General features: G+C 42.5%; 1 protein-coding gene across 3 annotated transcripts in view; it reads right to left on the bottom strand.

Moving 5' to 3' along the window:
• The window catches only part of dlc1 (DLC1 Rho GTPase activating protein), a 75852-nt gene that overhangs the window by 38973 nt on the left and 22933 nt on the right, over positions 1-13946 (bottom strand). The window contains exon 1 of one of the 3 annotated variants that reach the window (XM_019256988.2): positions 5597-5718. The exons of the other annotated variants lie outside the window; for them this stretch is intronic. Within the exon in view, the coding sequence (XP_019112533.2) occupies positions 5597-5714 (118 nt within the window). The 5' untranslated portion in view covers positions 5715-5718. Of the gene's footprint in view, positions 1-5596; positions 5719-13946 lie in introns of those variants that run through there. 3 annotated transcript variants of the gene reach the window in all.

The following is a 13946-nucleotide window of genomic DNA, read 5'->3' on the forward strand; positions in this document are numbered from 1 at the left end:
AGGCTCTAGAAAAATATAGACTTTCAGTTCGCGTTGTTCAATCAAAATACTACGCCCAAGGTCAAGAATGAACTTTGCCTTAGAGTTACAGTGGTTACACATGGTGTCTCGCTGATATAGAGCCTTGGTTTTGGCTGCAGATCTAATATCAGCGTTTTGCTTCCTTCCTTTGTTTCTGAGGGAGCCACAAGACAAACCTACTTTTGACTGACATGTTTTTGAAGTCAAGAGCTGGATTAAGAAAAGGAAAAGTGCAAAACAAATAGAAAAACATACAGAGACATGAAAAGATGGATGAGGCGGAGAGAGAAAATACAGTATGTCCCTGGCACGTATCCCATAGTCATGTCTAGTCGAGCATACATGTATGCATGCTAACACAATAAAAGAGTCTGTGCATGCTTTTAGGTATGCTCTGAATCACTCACTCACTTACACACCTACATGCACAAACACTGTTTTTATGACTCTCTCAGTAGTCCAAGTGTGGCACGCTTTGCTCATGAGACACACATGGACTTTCATAAAAACCGCTGGCACAAACAGAAATGGCCTTGGCCTACTTTTACAAGTCCACATGACTAGGATGGGATGCAGCCACAAAAGTCGACAGAGGAGCAATTCATCTGCCTTGATAAAATAATAAGGAGGGTGCTATTTATAGGCACGGCAGCTTGACTTAAATGTGAAGACATACTGAAACATGACACTGCCAACAAGGGAATTGGTGCCTATAAGGAATATCACAAGCTGTTCCAAATGAGTGACTTAAGGTGCTCAAATTAAACCACTGGAATGTCGACATGATGAAACATCTTAAGCACATCTGCTGTGGAAAACAGGAAAATTCAAGATTCAATAATTGCTGGAGTGTTGTGGTATCACTTGACATCAAGATGTAGATGGAAAATGTCTCTTTTTAAAAATGTGCTGTGAGAACTTTACAAGATCTAAACAGAGTTAAAACACATTGCGAGCAAAACCACAAACACTTTAATTGTTGCAAAGACCACAAATATATATGCCAACAAACAGTTGAGGATAATGGGCTAAAGCTCAACAGCAAAGCCATGCAGTCGTGAACGTTCAAAGTGAGCCGAGTCATCCCAGCAGTCTTATGTAGAAGGCACACATACTGTTCATATTTGTGTTTATCTGCAGTTAACTTTCTTGTTTTGAGGCTAATTCCCAGATTAAACTTTAATAGTTTTGTCCATTCTTGGGGTGAAAGTATCTTGTTGAAGCTAATTTGTTACACAGCTGCCCGCTGTGTGTTCATTCAAAGAGATTTCTGCTGATGTCACACTGGTGCGCCCTTTCTGACTGCTTCTTTGGGCGTCCTTGAGGCGTGAAATGGCCCTGCTGGGTCCCTGTAGAGTCACATAGGCCACAATAGGACCAGGACATCTGTGTGGTTTAACAGTAGGCAGGGCTTGAGTAGACCGGAACATGCCTATGGATCTCCCACTGGCCCACCCTTAAGCCTAATACAAAAGCCTGGTTGCCATTTAACAATAACACATTCATGCACAAGTAGTGAAGACACAAATATGCACTCACAAGTGGCTCTAAGACATTACAAATATATAAAGAGACCCTTGATTTAATTTATTGTTGTGTGTTTAGGCAAAGTGAGTGTTTTATGACCGCAATGTTTCTCCCAGCTGCAGGATGGTTTTGATAGTGATGTTTTAGGCATATGCTGAAAAACCTTGCATGAACTTAAGGTTTCACCTCATTGGGGGTACACAAGGCTCTATGGATGTCAGGTGGTTTTTGGGTTGGTGGGTTATTTTTGTCCGAACCACTTCGGTCCAGTTGGTTACACACTGACAGATTGCCAACTTCATCTAGTACAAGGCAAGTTTTTGTATGCCTGTGCTTGAGTAGTCGTTTTGTGGTTTGAAAGGGCCCCAGCTGTGCTTGCCAAGATTAATGCAGTGGTAGCTGGGGATGTGGTAATGCAGATTTAGTAGCGCAGTGCAATTTTGGTATTCATTTTGGCATTAAATTGTCTCCAAGAAGACTTAGCACAAACGCAGACAGTCTGCGTCCTTTGTTTTGCTTTAGTAGGTAAATGCAAACACACAGGTCTCTATAAAATTACGCAAACCTCTTAAATGAAAGTTTACTTACAAATTGCTCAAACCAGACGCCAATAGGGACTTTGCAAATGCCTGCCTAGGTATTGTCCTTTTGCCTTCCTACCAACCAACCAACCAACACCTTTTGACGCCCCAAGGAGCCATTAGTGGAGAGGATACTACACCAAAACTTCCATTTCCAGTGCACCTAGGGTCAGATTTACTTATTATGCCTTGAATTCAATTTGTACTTGAAGTCTGAATGTAATTAGTATCTGATTTACTTGGCAGCAGCAAAATTTGAGATCTGGGACTGTATGGGACTATTAACTCCTTAAGTGCAGTTGAGAAACTAACTAGAAACTAGTAGTAGCACTTAAGACAGACGATGCATAATTTCACTGCAACGTTTTCAACTTAGGTGAAGCCAAACACACTTACAGTGCACTATAGAACAGAGGGGGGACTGCTTTCAAATAACTGCTTGACATTTAGGCTTATCATTTAAGAAAACAGTGCAAACTCAGTAATTCAAAATTGGCGTAACATACATACATTGATTGACAAATCTCTGTTGTGCAACAGCATTATCCAAGTGCTGTGATGATAGGCACAATAAACCAAATAAGCCTCTCAGGTAGCCAGCCAAAAAAAAAAAAAAAAAGCAGGAATAACCTTCTTCACCTTGATGCAATCCATGATCACATCACCCAATTCAGTCCTGCAGAAGTGGCTCTGCATTATAAATGAGACTCGGCAAAAAAATATGGGTTTTGTGTAAACATGGCATTTAGAGAGAGAGACTGTTACACAATATCCACGTAAAATGTCCTAGTTCGATGGCAGGATAGTGAACACACACGTAAGTGTTAGCGGGGGGAAAAAAACAGTACGTCAGCATAAATGACACGAAAGAAAATAATTCATGTGCTGAGTGGTGTTGACATAATTCAGCGAGCAGTTATTGTACACTCTGTTCTGAGCGCTGTGTCTATGATCACGACGGTTTATGGCTGTTTTTTCCACTGATTTTGTTCCACTGTGATTGTTTATTGCCCACACCTTGGCATTCATTCAAAACCTCATTAGTTTATATCACTGAGATGTCCGATGACCTTGACGTTGTTAAATGGCAGCCTGCAAAAGGAAAGAACATCCTTCACTGCTCTTATGTGTTTGTGTCGGGTTGAAGATGATGTCACGGCAGTTACACAAGCGTTTCTATGGCAATCTGCTAAAGAATCCCATCTACACTGACGAGCAGCGACAGAAAACGAAATCGAGTTGAGTTGTACCATGAAGTGGAAACACAGCTTAAAGGAAATATTTCACAGGCAGGTATGATGACAGATTATGTTGTTGCCCTCTCTCTCTCTTACGATCTGCCCTGATTCCAGATGCCCTTTGACCTGTCTGAAGATTAGCAAACAGAGCAAAAGGCATGCCACTCATTCCTTACTGTTCTCGTCTTTGAGACAAAATGTGTTCAATGTACTAAACTGACTTCCTATAAAATCAATACGTCACCATATTCATCTTTTCCAAAGGTGGTGGAGCATTGAATCCAGCAGCGTTATTTGAATCATGGAACAAGTCTTTGGCATTTTCAGAAAGAGAGAAATTAACTACGGTAAACTGAAATTCTCAGAACTGTTAATCATGAGCTGTTGAAAAGGCTCGAAGTCCACATGTGAATGCTGCAGTATCCGTTACTGTCCTGTTGGAATATCATACCTTTGGCCTAAAGGGAGGGAACAGAAAAAGATGTCCTCTCGACTTAATATTTCCATTCATACAACTTCAGTGCCAAAAGAGACTCTGTCATGAAAGCGGGTTGATTTAAGGGGGCTCCTGAGGACAATAACCTGACAAAGCAGTGATCTTTTTTGATGACGTCTCCAATAGACAGCGTGCACAAAGGCTGTGAGTGACAGCTGGGCTTTGTCAGTGGATAAACTCGGTGTTCTCAGGCGCATGTATTCCCCTTCAGCTGTAAATACTGCTTTAAATATGTGATGTGATCATAGGTGCAAAAAGGGTGGGAAATGTCAACAAGGATATTGGGTTTCAGGATGCGTGATGCTGCACAGGACTGACATGTAGCCCTTAAGAGCATGCCCAGAGTGTTATTACCTAATGTACATGCGTCATCAAGCATCACACACAACAATAATGACATCTTTAAGTGTTATAGTAAATAACTATCAAGTCGTAGTCGTGTTTTTTCCAAGGTAAGACCAGATCTGAGATATTCTAGTCATATTTAATTGGAAGAAATATATATTTTAATCATACTCATATTGCATTTAATGTATAAAATGCAGTTTAAAGGGTTTCAGATTGACTGACTGACATAGCTGTCTTGGTACAGTACAATGTGTTCCTGTACTTTATGGCCAGGAATTCATGCATGCATGAATTCACACACACACCCTTAATGATTTAACTACATGTGCATTTCCTGTGAAAGCCACATTGTGCCCAGATCTTGCAGAAAAAGAGCAAATAAAAAAAGAAAAGAAAAAGAAATTAGTGTCAAGAGAACTGTAATCGGATCCGATCATAAGTCTTTGACCCACTTACAACTCTTCGCTCTTTCATGTGGGACAGTGAGCAATGTTTCGACAGCCTGACCTGGACAGTGTTTGCCGGTATTTATCACCTGGTTCTCCCTACTTCAATAGAGAGGTTAGGCCACAGGGCACTGACCTCTGGATTCAGTGGGAAAATTGTGTTACCTCCTCCTTTGAAAAGAAGCACAACAGCACCTGCACCGACTTGGAAGGTGTCGAGAATTCAAACACGATGCAGCCAAATGTCATGTCAATCGTGAGCCTCAAAGAGGATCGCGTCTCTTTTTAAAAACTCTTTTGAAGTGGGCTGAACCTGCAGATGATATCTGCCAACATTCCTCAAGAGCAGCTCGGTTAATCCATTTCCTTTGCTACTGCTCTTGAATGATAAAGGCCTCTCTGTATTATTCAAAAAGCACGGTAGCTTGGGAGTTGGAAGTCTATTCTGATGCACTCAGTCCTGCATGTGTACAACCAGCTCATTAGTTATACATGGGCAAAACTCGCTCTGTGGCATTGGCAGGTAAGCCAACAGTGCTATTACAGAAGTCCTACACAGAGAAATGTTTCCATGTACATGCATTCCCACCAACACAAATAGACCAGCTGTCAAACGAAAAATCTAAATGTGACACAAACCTGCGGATAATTATTCTAAAAATGGGCCAAGAAACGTCTGAACTAGTCAGTGCCTGTTTCTCTGAGCTGCAGCAGCACAAGAACATCCAAGATTCCTATTGATCTGTTTGTCAGAAACACTGTTCACTGTACCACAGCCTTGTAGCATATCATGTCCTCTCTCTGAGACAATGACAATGCAGTTTCAGCATCCTGCAGTGAACCTTGTTAAACAGCGTTAAACTTAATTTCTGCACAACGCAGGCAAACAAACATGCATAATGTACGCCTGCTGTGTCAGTCACTGCCTTCGTCACTCACCTGCCACTCGACCCTCTCGAGCTGTCTTGCTGAGCATGTCTAGGGCTTTGGAGGTAGAGGACCTGATGTGGTCACTGAAGGACCTCTGCAGCAGCAGCAGCCTCATGGAGCGAGACATGTCGTTTAGCATCCACCGAACTGTACCTACGTCAGACCTTGTCCCTACACCTGTTCCGGCTCCCGATCGGGTCGATTGATGTGCTTTTGTGGCTTGTCAATGCTCCCTTTTTTCCCACTGCGCCTATTTATTAGCTTGCACGGTATTGTTCGATCATAATCTGACTAATTTCTCCGCTCTATCCTCTCTACTTGTCTATTTTCTGCCTCCACTCTGTTCTGTTCCAGTCTGGACTGTACACTCCCCGTCTGCTGCAGCAAGCATTAGTGCAGTAACTGCTGGGACACATCCAGCGAGTGCTGCAATGCTCTCATATTCTATTCTGCCAGTGTGTGTGCGTGTATATGTGTGTGTAAGTGTGAGCAAGTGCTTTCTGACACAGCGCTCTCACTGAATATCTGAGTGATATAGAGTCACGACGAGCAGCATCTCTTTTTCCCTCTGCTATTTTTGTTTTCTAGCTCACATCTTTTCACATCTCTCCTCTCTTTCACCTTCCTCCTCTCTCTGTTTACACCTGCCCTTCCCTGTCTAGACACAGAGAGCATCAATGCCAGTTATATAACCCACTGCTCTGGCAGCCTGCATGTTATGAAGATCCACCTGTCCTTCTCCAGCAGCAGCAGCAGCTAAAAACGAACCGACGCCAAGAGACAGGAAGTGAGATGATGGAGGGCTTGCGTCACTCAGACAAAGCTGTAGGACAATTAAATGGTTCCCAGAAATGATTTTCCAAAAGGATGTTGAGATGTCAAGAGGTATTTAAAACGCTGCTCTTACTGGCTGCCCCACAGAGACCTCTCAGTTATTCCACACAGCCAATAATCACATTCCTCAGCTATTCAACCATGGGAAATGGGTCCGACGCATGACATGACTTTACTGTAAATGCATTAGGGGAGGAAGTACGAGAGTATAGAGTGTACAGAGCGCGCACACACACACACATGCAAACAAACACAAACAAATGCCACCAGCTATGGAGAAATAGGCATGTACTGTAAACGTTATGTAACGGAAACTTAAGCTGCTGCTGAGATGGACACAAACAACACAATGGAATCCATTACTTAGACTGCTGCTGAGGTGATCGGATAATGCTGATTTAGCTTCTATTAAGCAAGCACAACACTATGGGGTCTACGGAGAGGCTTAGTCATTAGCTACTTACTGGGTGAAAAAATTAAACAACAGCAGAATAGCTTGGAGTAACACTGGCGTCTATAGCTGAAGGGCGAATTCATTATTTCTGCAAAAATCTAAAAAGAGGAATGCATCTTGCGTACCCAAGAAAAATAAAGTACTAGTCATCACAATTTAGTATTTTCTTTCTATCTAGAAAGTCAAAGACACAAGAACTCGCTGATGTTGCTTACAACCTCACAGATAATTATCACTGACTCTGCAGTTCCTCTCACCTCTACAGAGCCTTTTTTTTTTTTCTTCCTTTCATCTCATTGTCTGAGATTTACAGCCCGACTTTACTGTTTTGGTTCAGTCTCTCTGCTCTCATTATTTTCACTTCAATCCACAGCAGAAAAGCTCGGATACATCCACTGTATGCGACCTGCTCAGCACCACCAGTGAACGTCTGACAGCTAGAAGAGCCAGATATTTATCTCAGGAGTTGGTAGAGACCAAATCGGAGCTAAAAAAGAAACATGTGGCAGGACACATGTTCTCCATGTCTGCTGCTGTTTCCTCGCACATCCTCCGTGTCGACTTTATAAGGTGACGACACGTTAATTAGTGTTTACAGTCATTGTTTCGCCACCCCACTTAGTCAGAAATTTACTGACTTTAATCTCTAAAATACTTTTTAGACTGATCACGCTCATACATATGGAGAGTGACTCATTGCCTTGAGTTTATACCGCATGTGCTCGTAGCCAGATTGCCCTCCATTACATTCCACACAAAGCTCACACTTGAGAAAGTCAGGCAATCGTGCTGATTGCTCCAACAAGTGAAGGTAATGTAGCCAGCGTGGGCTTATTGCAGCCTGCTGATAGCATTGTGTTCATCGCGGCCAATTGACTTTATGGTCTCCTAACTGATAAGGCTGGATTCCCGCGTCTTTGCTTTTTCACGACCCTTTGGTCTGCGCTTCCGCAATAGTGGAATGACCTCTTTAACAGTGTTGTAAATGAGGATTAGGACGGGATACAGGAAAACAAACATCCTATAAAAGTATCACGTTTTTACTATCCTCCCTCACACACACACACACACACACACACCTGTTGGACTCAAATGACATCTGAATCAAATTATAGTTTTCATGCAAGCGTGTGAGTGTGTGAGCAAAACGCAAACCATCTGGGTCAGCAGTCGTATCACAACAACATATCAGTGTACTTTCCCTCTCTCTGTCTCTCTACCTGTGATAAGGGGGCAATACACAGACTGTAACCTGGATATGACGGAAAATGTCCTGAAGGGTGGAGGAGAGGGGGTGAAAACAATGGAGTTCTCATACCTCAGGAAGGAAAGACTTGCCAAATGTCCCCTCTGTCAAACAAGTGCACGGTGTGCCAGGAGTGTGTACCTACATCTCGACTCCACAGAACAGAGGCAGGAGAGAGTTACCTGCCAACATACTGACCTAGAAATGGAGACGGGGGAGGTGAAAAACGAGGGTGGGTGGGGGTGTATCTGGGAGGACTTCAAACACTGTATATAAACAGTACGCAAGAGTCTATCATCAAAATGTCTGTGCAAGACAATGCGCTATACTCTATTCTTTACAGCGCGGCCAAAAATGTGTCGGTATCTTGAAGCATGTATGTGTGGGTGTGCCCCGAGCGTGACTGTAATTGTGTGCGAGTCCCTTTGATGTGACCGTCTGCTGGAGGTCTAACTCTGCTATCAAACATACACTCCCTCACCCCTACTGTCTGCCCTACTTTCATACAACTCCACACTGACTACCTGATACCGTCGCACCTTGTGTGTGTGTGTGCCAGTTAATTCAAGAGCTAAAAATACACCAAGATATCAGACAACCAGACTCCTTGAGATATCAAAATATACACAAAATATCCCATATAAAGTTTTATCCAAACAATCGACATCTTGGGTCTCCAGCATGTCCTGGACGACCTCTCCTCCCTGACACCCAGACGAGGGGAATGAAGCAGCCAGGGAAGTGACAGAGCCTGCTGAGCCAGGGCTGATTCATTAGCCCGGGAACAGCGTGGGCATCTCACCACATCAACACTGGGAGATTTACAGTCCCCTGGTTACGGATGAAAGTTCTTGCTGGATCATTTCAGATGAAGCATGGGTTCAAGGTCAGTAATAACGCCCAGCTAAAGTGATAATCACGAGAGCAAGGAGGGACCTGCGCAGAGAAAAAACACTTCTTGTTTGCTTGGTTAGCTCTCGACACATTCTTCTTCTAGTCAGACTAAAAGGTATTTGTGGTAAAATACAGGAAAATAATACCTTTGTGACGGGACTGATGACTTTGAAGCCTCCATGCATTTATGTATGTACAGGCCACACAGTATTTTCCTCATTCACCATTATGCTTCACTACAAAACCCTCCAGCTCCATATCCCTAGAAATTACATGTCGATTCCGCATCTCACGATCTACGTACAACATTTAGTGCCACTGCAGGAAATAGACAGTCCTTGATGTGGTGAGGCAGAAAATAAGGGTGAAGAGGTCTGGGTGGTGTTGGGGTATAAAGCCCATTAGTAGACCAGTGAGTAAAGCCTTTTATAACCATAACCACAATCTTTTCCTCAACATAACCTTGTGTTTTTGTTGCTTAACCATACCATAAGCACAGTTTATTGACCACAACCATGATGATTCTTTAGTCATACCGTAGTTACTATGCAGATATTGCACAAAAAGAGAATTTTTAAATTGTTGGCATTGAGAAAGAAGTCATTGAACATTAATTCAAGGTTTGAATCCCTCGTGTTATCTCGCCATGTTAGGAAATCCCCGTGACTTGCACCAGGATCTGGACCAAAAAAAATAAATCATCCATTCTTTGGGTCGTTATCTTAATTCCCAACAAGTTTCTGGGAAATTCAGACACAGGGGACTGAAAACAATTCTTGCAGATGGAAATTACAATGAATTCATGTAAGAATCCCAATCCAACCTTTTTATATTCTCTACAGTACACAGACTCCTGTTCACCGCCATCCATGCAGTTACTCACAGACCAGGTTCCATAAACAAACAACAGGCACGATGGCCTATATTCTATATAAAGTAATTCCTGATTTTCACGCACAGTAGGTGATGAACTACATACCGATCTAATGAAAAATAAAGCTAAAGTAAGAATAATGACTCGATCCTTCTAAAGGTTTCTTTCTTTGGTGAAGGGGAGACTTTTGTTGTTGTAACTCTGGGAGTTCAGCGAGCCGACTTCCTGTTGTAAATTCCCCTTCATGCAGTGGTTTCCTGTTCAGAGTACCACAGCTAAGGAGACAGATTCCCGAACTCCAAAAAAAAAAAAAGTTTCTGGACTCTGACTCAAGTAAATCAGCGACTTTGTGTCTTTCTATAAATTACTCTTTTCCGGTCTAAAAAAATGTATTTCTGGAACACTTATTGTCATTCACGATGATTCAACATGAAGTCTGAATAAACAGAACATCAAAAGAAAACAACGTGTCAGAGATCTTTCTAAAATTCCAAAATTTCAAGTATATGCACGTATGAGATCAAGCCGAACGATTTGCTTTCAAGGGGAACAGATTGCACCTGCAAATGTATTCACAGCTGAAGTGTGAAATATAAAATGGAATGAGCTCCAACATGTTACAGTACCAGTCTCCACACAGGAAGCCGAGGAGAGAGTGTGTCAAACGGGAGGGGAGAGGAGGAGAGGAGGGTCTGTTTTGGGGAGGGGGGAGGTGTTGAGGCTGGTGTAGACTGACGGGGGGAGGCCAGGAATGTGACCTTGCACAAACACACAGCGACTGCTGTACTGTGCGTGGAGGGGTGGCCAAAATAAGTGGGATACGGCAAGACTCAATCAAAGAACAGGAACAAGTAACAGAAACAGAAACATCAGTCATGAGCTATTATTGACTTGGCTCCAGGCGAGGGGAGCTTTATTACATCTGTCAAAGCACCTTCTCAGATCGGCGCTATGTCCTCAAAAGACATGTCGCTGCCGGGTATAAAGGCTTTTGATGAATGCTAACTGATTCCACTGTGACATTCTCTGAATTACGTGAAATTGGTGTGGAAATTTGCTCATTTTGCAGACTGGACATGTGGCCCGTTCACAAGATCGCAAACAGGGATTCTCAGTCACCATCTGTGTGCTGAAAGGACTTTGTTAGCTGTTTACCCTGGTAATCAAGTCACATACTGTATACCAGATATTTGTCACAACAAAATCACATCTGTGTATCAGTTTTTTATTCAAAAAAAGAAGAGACACCATTCTGTAAGCAAGGGGAAATAGCCTGGCTCACATCATGATCAGACGTTTCTACATGGAATAAAGAAGGTTTATTTATTTTTGTAAAATTTCTAAGTGCTGATTGGGCAAATTATTTTGGGGAGGGTAGCTGTTTCCTCCTTTTTCAGTATTTATGCCAAGTTAGGCTAATGACATGCTGTTCATACGTCTATATTTAGCATATAGATATGAGAGTAATACTGATCATTTATCTCATTTATTTGGACTGAAGCAAAAGATTTTCTTCTTTTGTTTTTAAGGATAGCAACGCTCTCCTTCAAAGGGGACATTTCAAAGTGTGTACTAATGTGATGACAAATAGTGGAAACCCAAGGGGTCGACACTCAGGGCAGGTATAATTTAAAAAAGAACAGCTGCTTTTACCAGTAACTTGAATTTGTCAAGTTCCAAAAAGATGACTGGAAGGGAAATGAGGGATAACAGAGAGAATGAGAGCCAGACAGACAGAGATGATGAGACAAGTTAGTCACAGGAACCACCTACACCCTCACGTTAGAGCGCTCCTCCCACTGAGGGTGCTAAACCACTTCCTCTCTCCTCAGTTTTCCTTTCCTTCGCCTATAACAAGTGCTGTAAACCACGAGGCTATGAGTCCAGGTAAAAGGTCAGGCCTCGAAACCATGTTGTTGGTTGGATGCCCATCATTGTGTTCTGTTTATATATTCCCACTGGGTTATATTTAGATCGAAGGAAGGCGCAGCATGGTGCCTCTAACCTCAGCTACAATCAAGGAAACAAAAAAGATAGACCATTCTTAGAACCAGGAATCTCTAAAGTGTGGCGTTGACAAGCTCCAACACTGGCGGGAGAGAGAGAGAGAGGACTGGTGTACATTTTTCTGTTGTGCTGCAGACATAAGTTAAAAAGTTGATGTCTCTGTAGGTCATGTGCAGACTAGATTAATGGCATTCACATTTTTTGGACAATTCAAGACAGTTGGTTGCGCCAAAGTTTAAAAAATTGTGCTTTTCTGTGATTTCTGGCTTTCATAGATGGAATTATGAACTTCGATGTTGATGTTGAACATAGTTTTAAAGAGAAGTGGCAAAGTTAGAAGGGGTTACAATGGTAAACCCTCACTTCACAGTGACTGCTTCTGTCCTATTCACCCAGTCCTAAAGCTCATGTTACTGAATCCTACCAACAACCAACCACCCTATCCTTCACCTGCTCAGTCATCAGTGAAGTGCGGAACCAGTGGATCAATTGTATGGGGCTAAATGAGTGAGAATATGTAGGATTACTGTTAACTAGAATGAGACTGCAGAAAGTGATGTGCAAGCACCAATACTACCAATCAAAAAATAGATTTACAATATCATCCTCTAACCTTAACCCTTTGTTGCCATTCAATCTGTCCTTTACTCACACAGGGAAAACCTGTCAACTTCCTGGATAAGAGGATGTGAGGTCACAGAGCTAAACAAGCTGCCTTCAAAGATAAGCACGGACTGGATTTGTAAATTCGGCAGTATCAGGTGAACAAATGATAGTAACAACGCAAAGATCAAACTTTACGATCATGTGGTGCATTCCTTCACATCTGTTCTTGTACCTGTGTGGACTGAACTTTCACGTGATGCTCAAACATTTCTTTGTATGGTATAAAAACCTCGATTTAGTTTTGTATTTTCCACTTGCCTGACTGACTTCTCCATGGTTCATCTGTTTACTCAATATGAACAGCCATGATTTGGCCACAATAGTCTTATGGAAGGTGATATTGAGACATCCAAACATTCATCATTTAAAAAGACATGAAAGTTCAGTAAGGTTTTCCTCGATGTGTTCAACGTGACACCTAATAGTCACATAATCAATCAATTTCAGCATGAAATAGATTCCTTTTGGACTTATGTTCCATTTAATTCCACATTTAATAACAAAGATACACATTATATCTCTCATCACGTCACATGCATCATCTGCTAGACCATGCCTAACCAATGATAAGTACGGTCATGCTGACTTGTAGCATGACTTGTCCTTATCGTCTTTAGATGGTATGTAGCATTGAGTGAGTCATGTCATTTCTCGCCATTCCATTCCTGTGTGCAAGCACCCTGCAGGCCCTGTGACGCTCCGGCTTCAGCATCACAGGAGCCCCATAAAAAACACTTCTAAACAACAGGTTGTCAGTTGTAACTCTGCAGCGTGTAGACACATCCTCTTTGTGAACATGAAAGCCGTGACACTGACCACTCACTAAAGGTACTCCCCGGCGCCGCGGGGAGGTCATCAACTGCGCCGTTACAGAGCGTGGACTGTGGAAAACTTCTTGTTGATCACTGGTGTGCTTCCGTTGTCACAGTAATAGTAAAATTAACCATGAATGAGCTGTCATGGTGTGTGATGTAACACTGTCACAAATGTGTCATTCCCAGGGGCTTAAATGAGACACAGAGGGGGCTTTGAAGTGTCACAATGAACACTGGGCTTTGTGCTCCATCAAGTCCCCCCAAAACTCTGCCAAATCACATCGGACCCCCACCCCCAATCCAGAGTCCTGGGTTCCATCAGACGGACTCAGAGATGGAGGTTACATAATTCGCTTAACGGAAGTTAAATGAAGAAAAATGTCCTTCGAAGAACATTCGACCCTTTTGAAGCTTTAACCTCCTTGGAGTGGGCCCAAAAAAGTAGCCATGCTCATGTACGTGCACACATACAAGAACAAAAATATACTGACAGCTTCTGCACATTTCCCATGAAAGGTTTTCAGCAAATGGCGGTAATTAGAGTGAGAGACAGAGCGAGAGCGAGGGAG

The sequence above is a fragment of the Larimichthys crocea genome, chromosome X, assembly GCF_000972845.2.
Source record: "Larimichthys crocea isolate SSNF chromosome X, L_crocea_2.0, whole genome shotgun sequence".
NCBI lineage: Eukaryota > Metazoa > Chordata > Actinopteri > Sciaenidae > Larimichthys > Larimichthys crocea.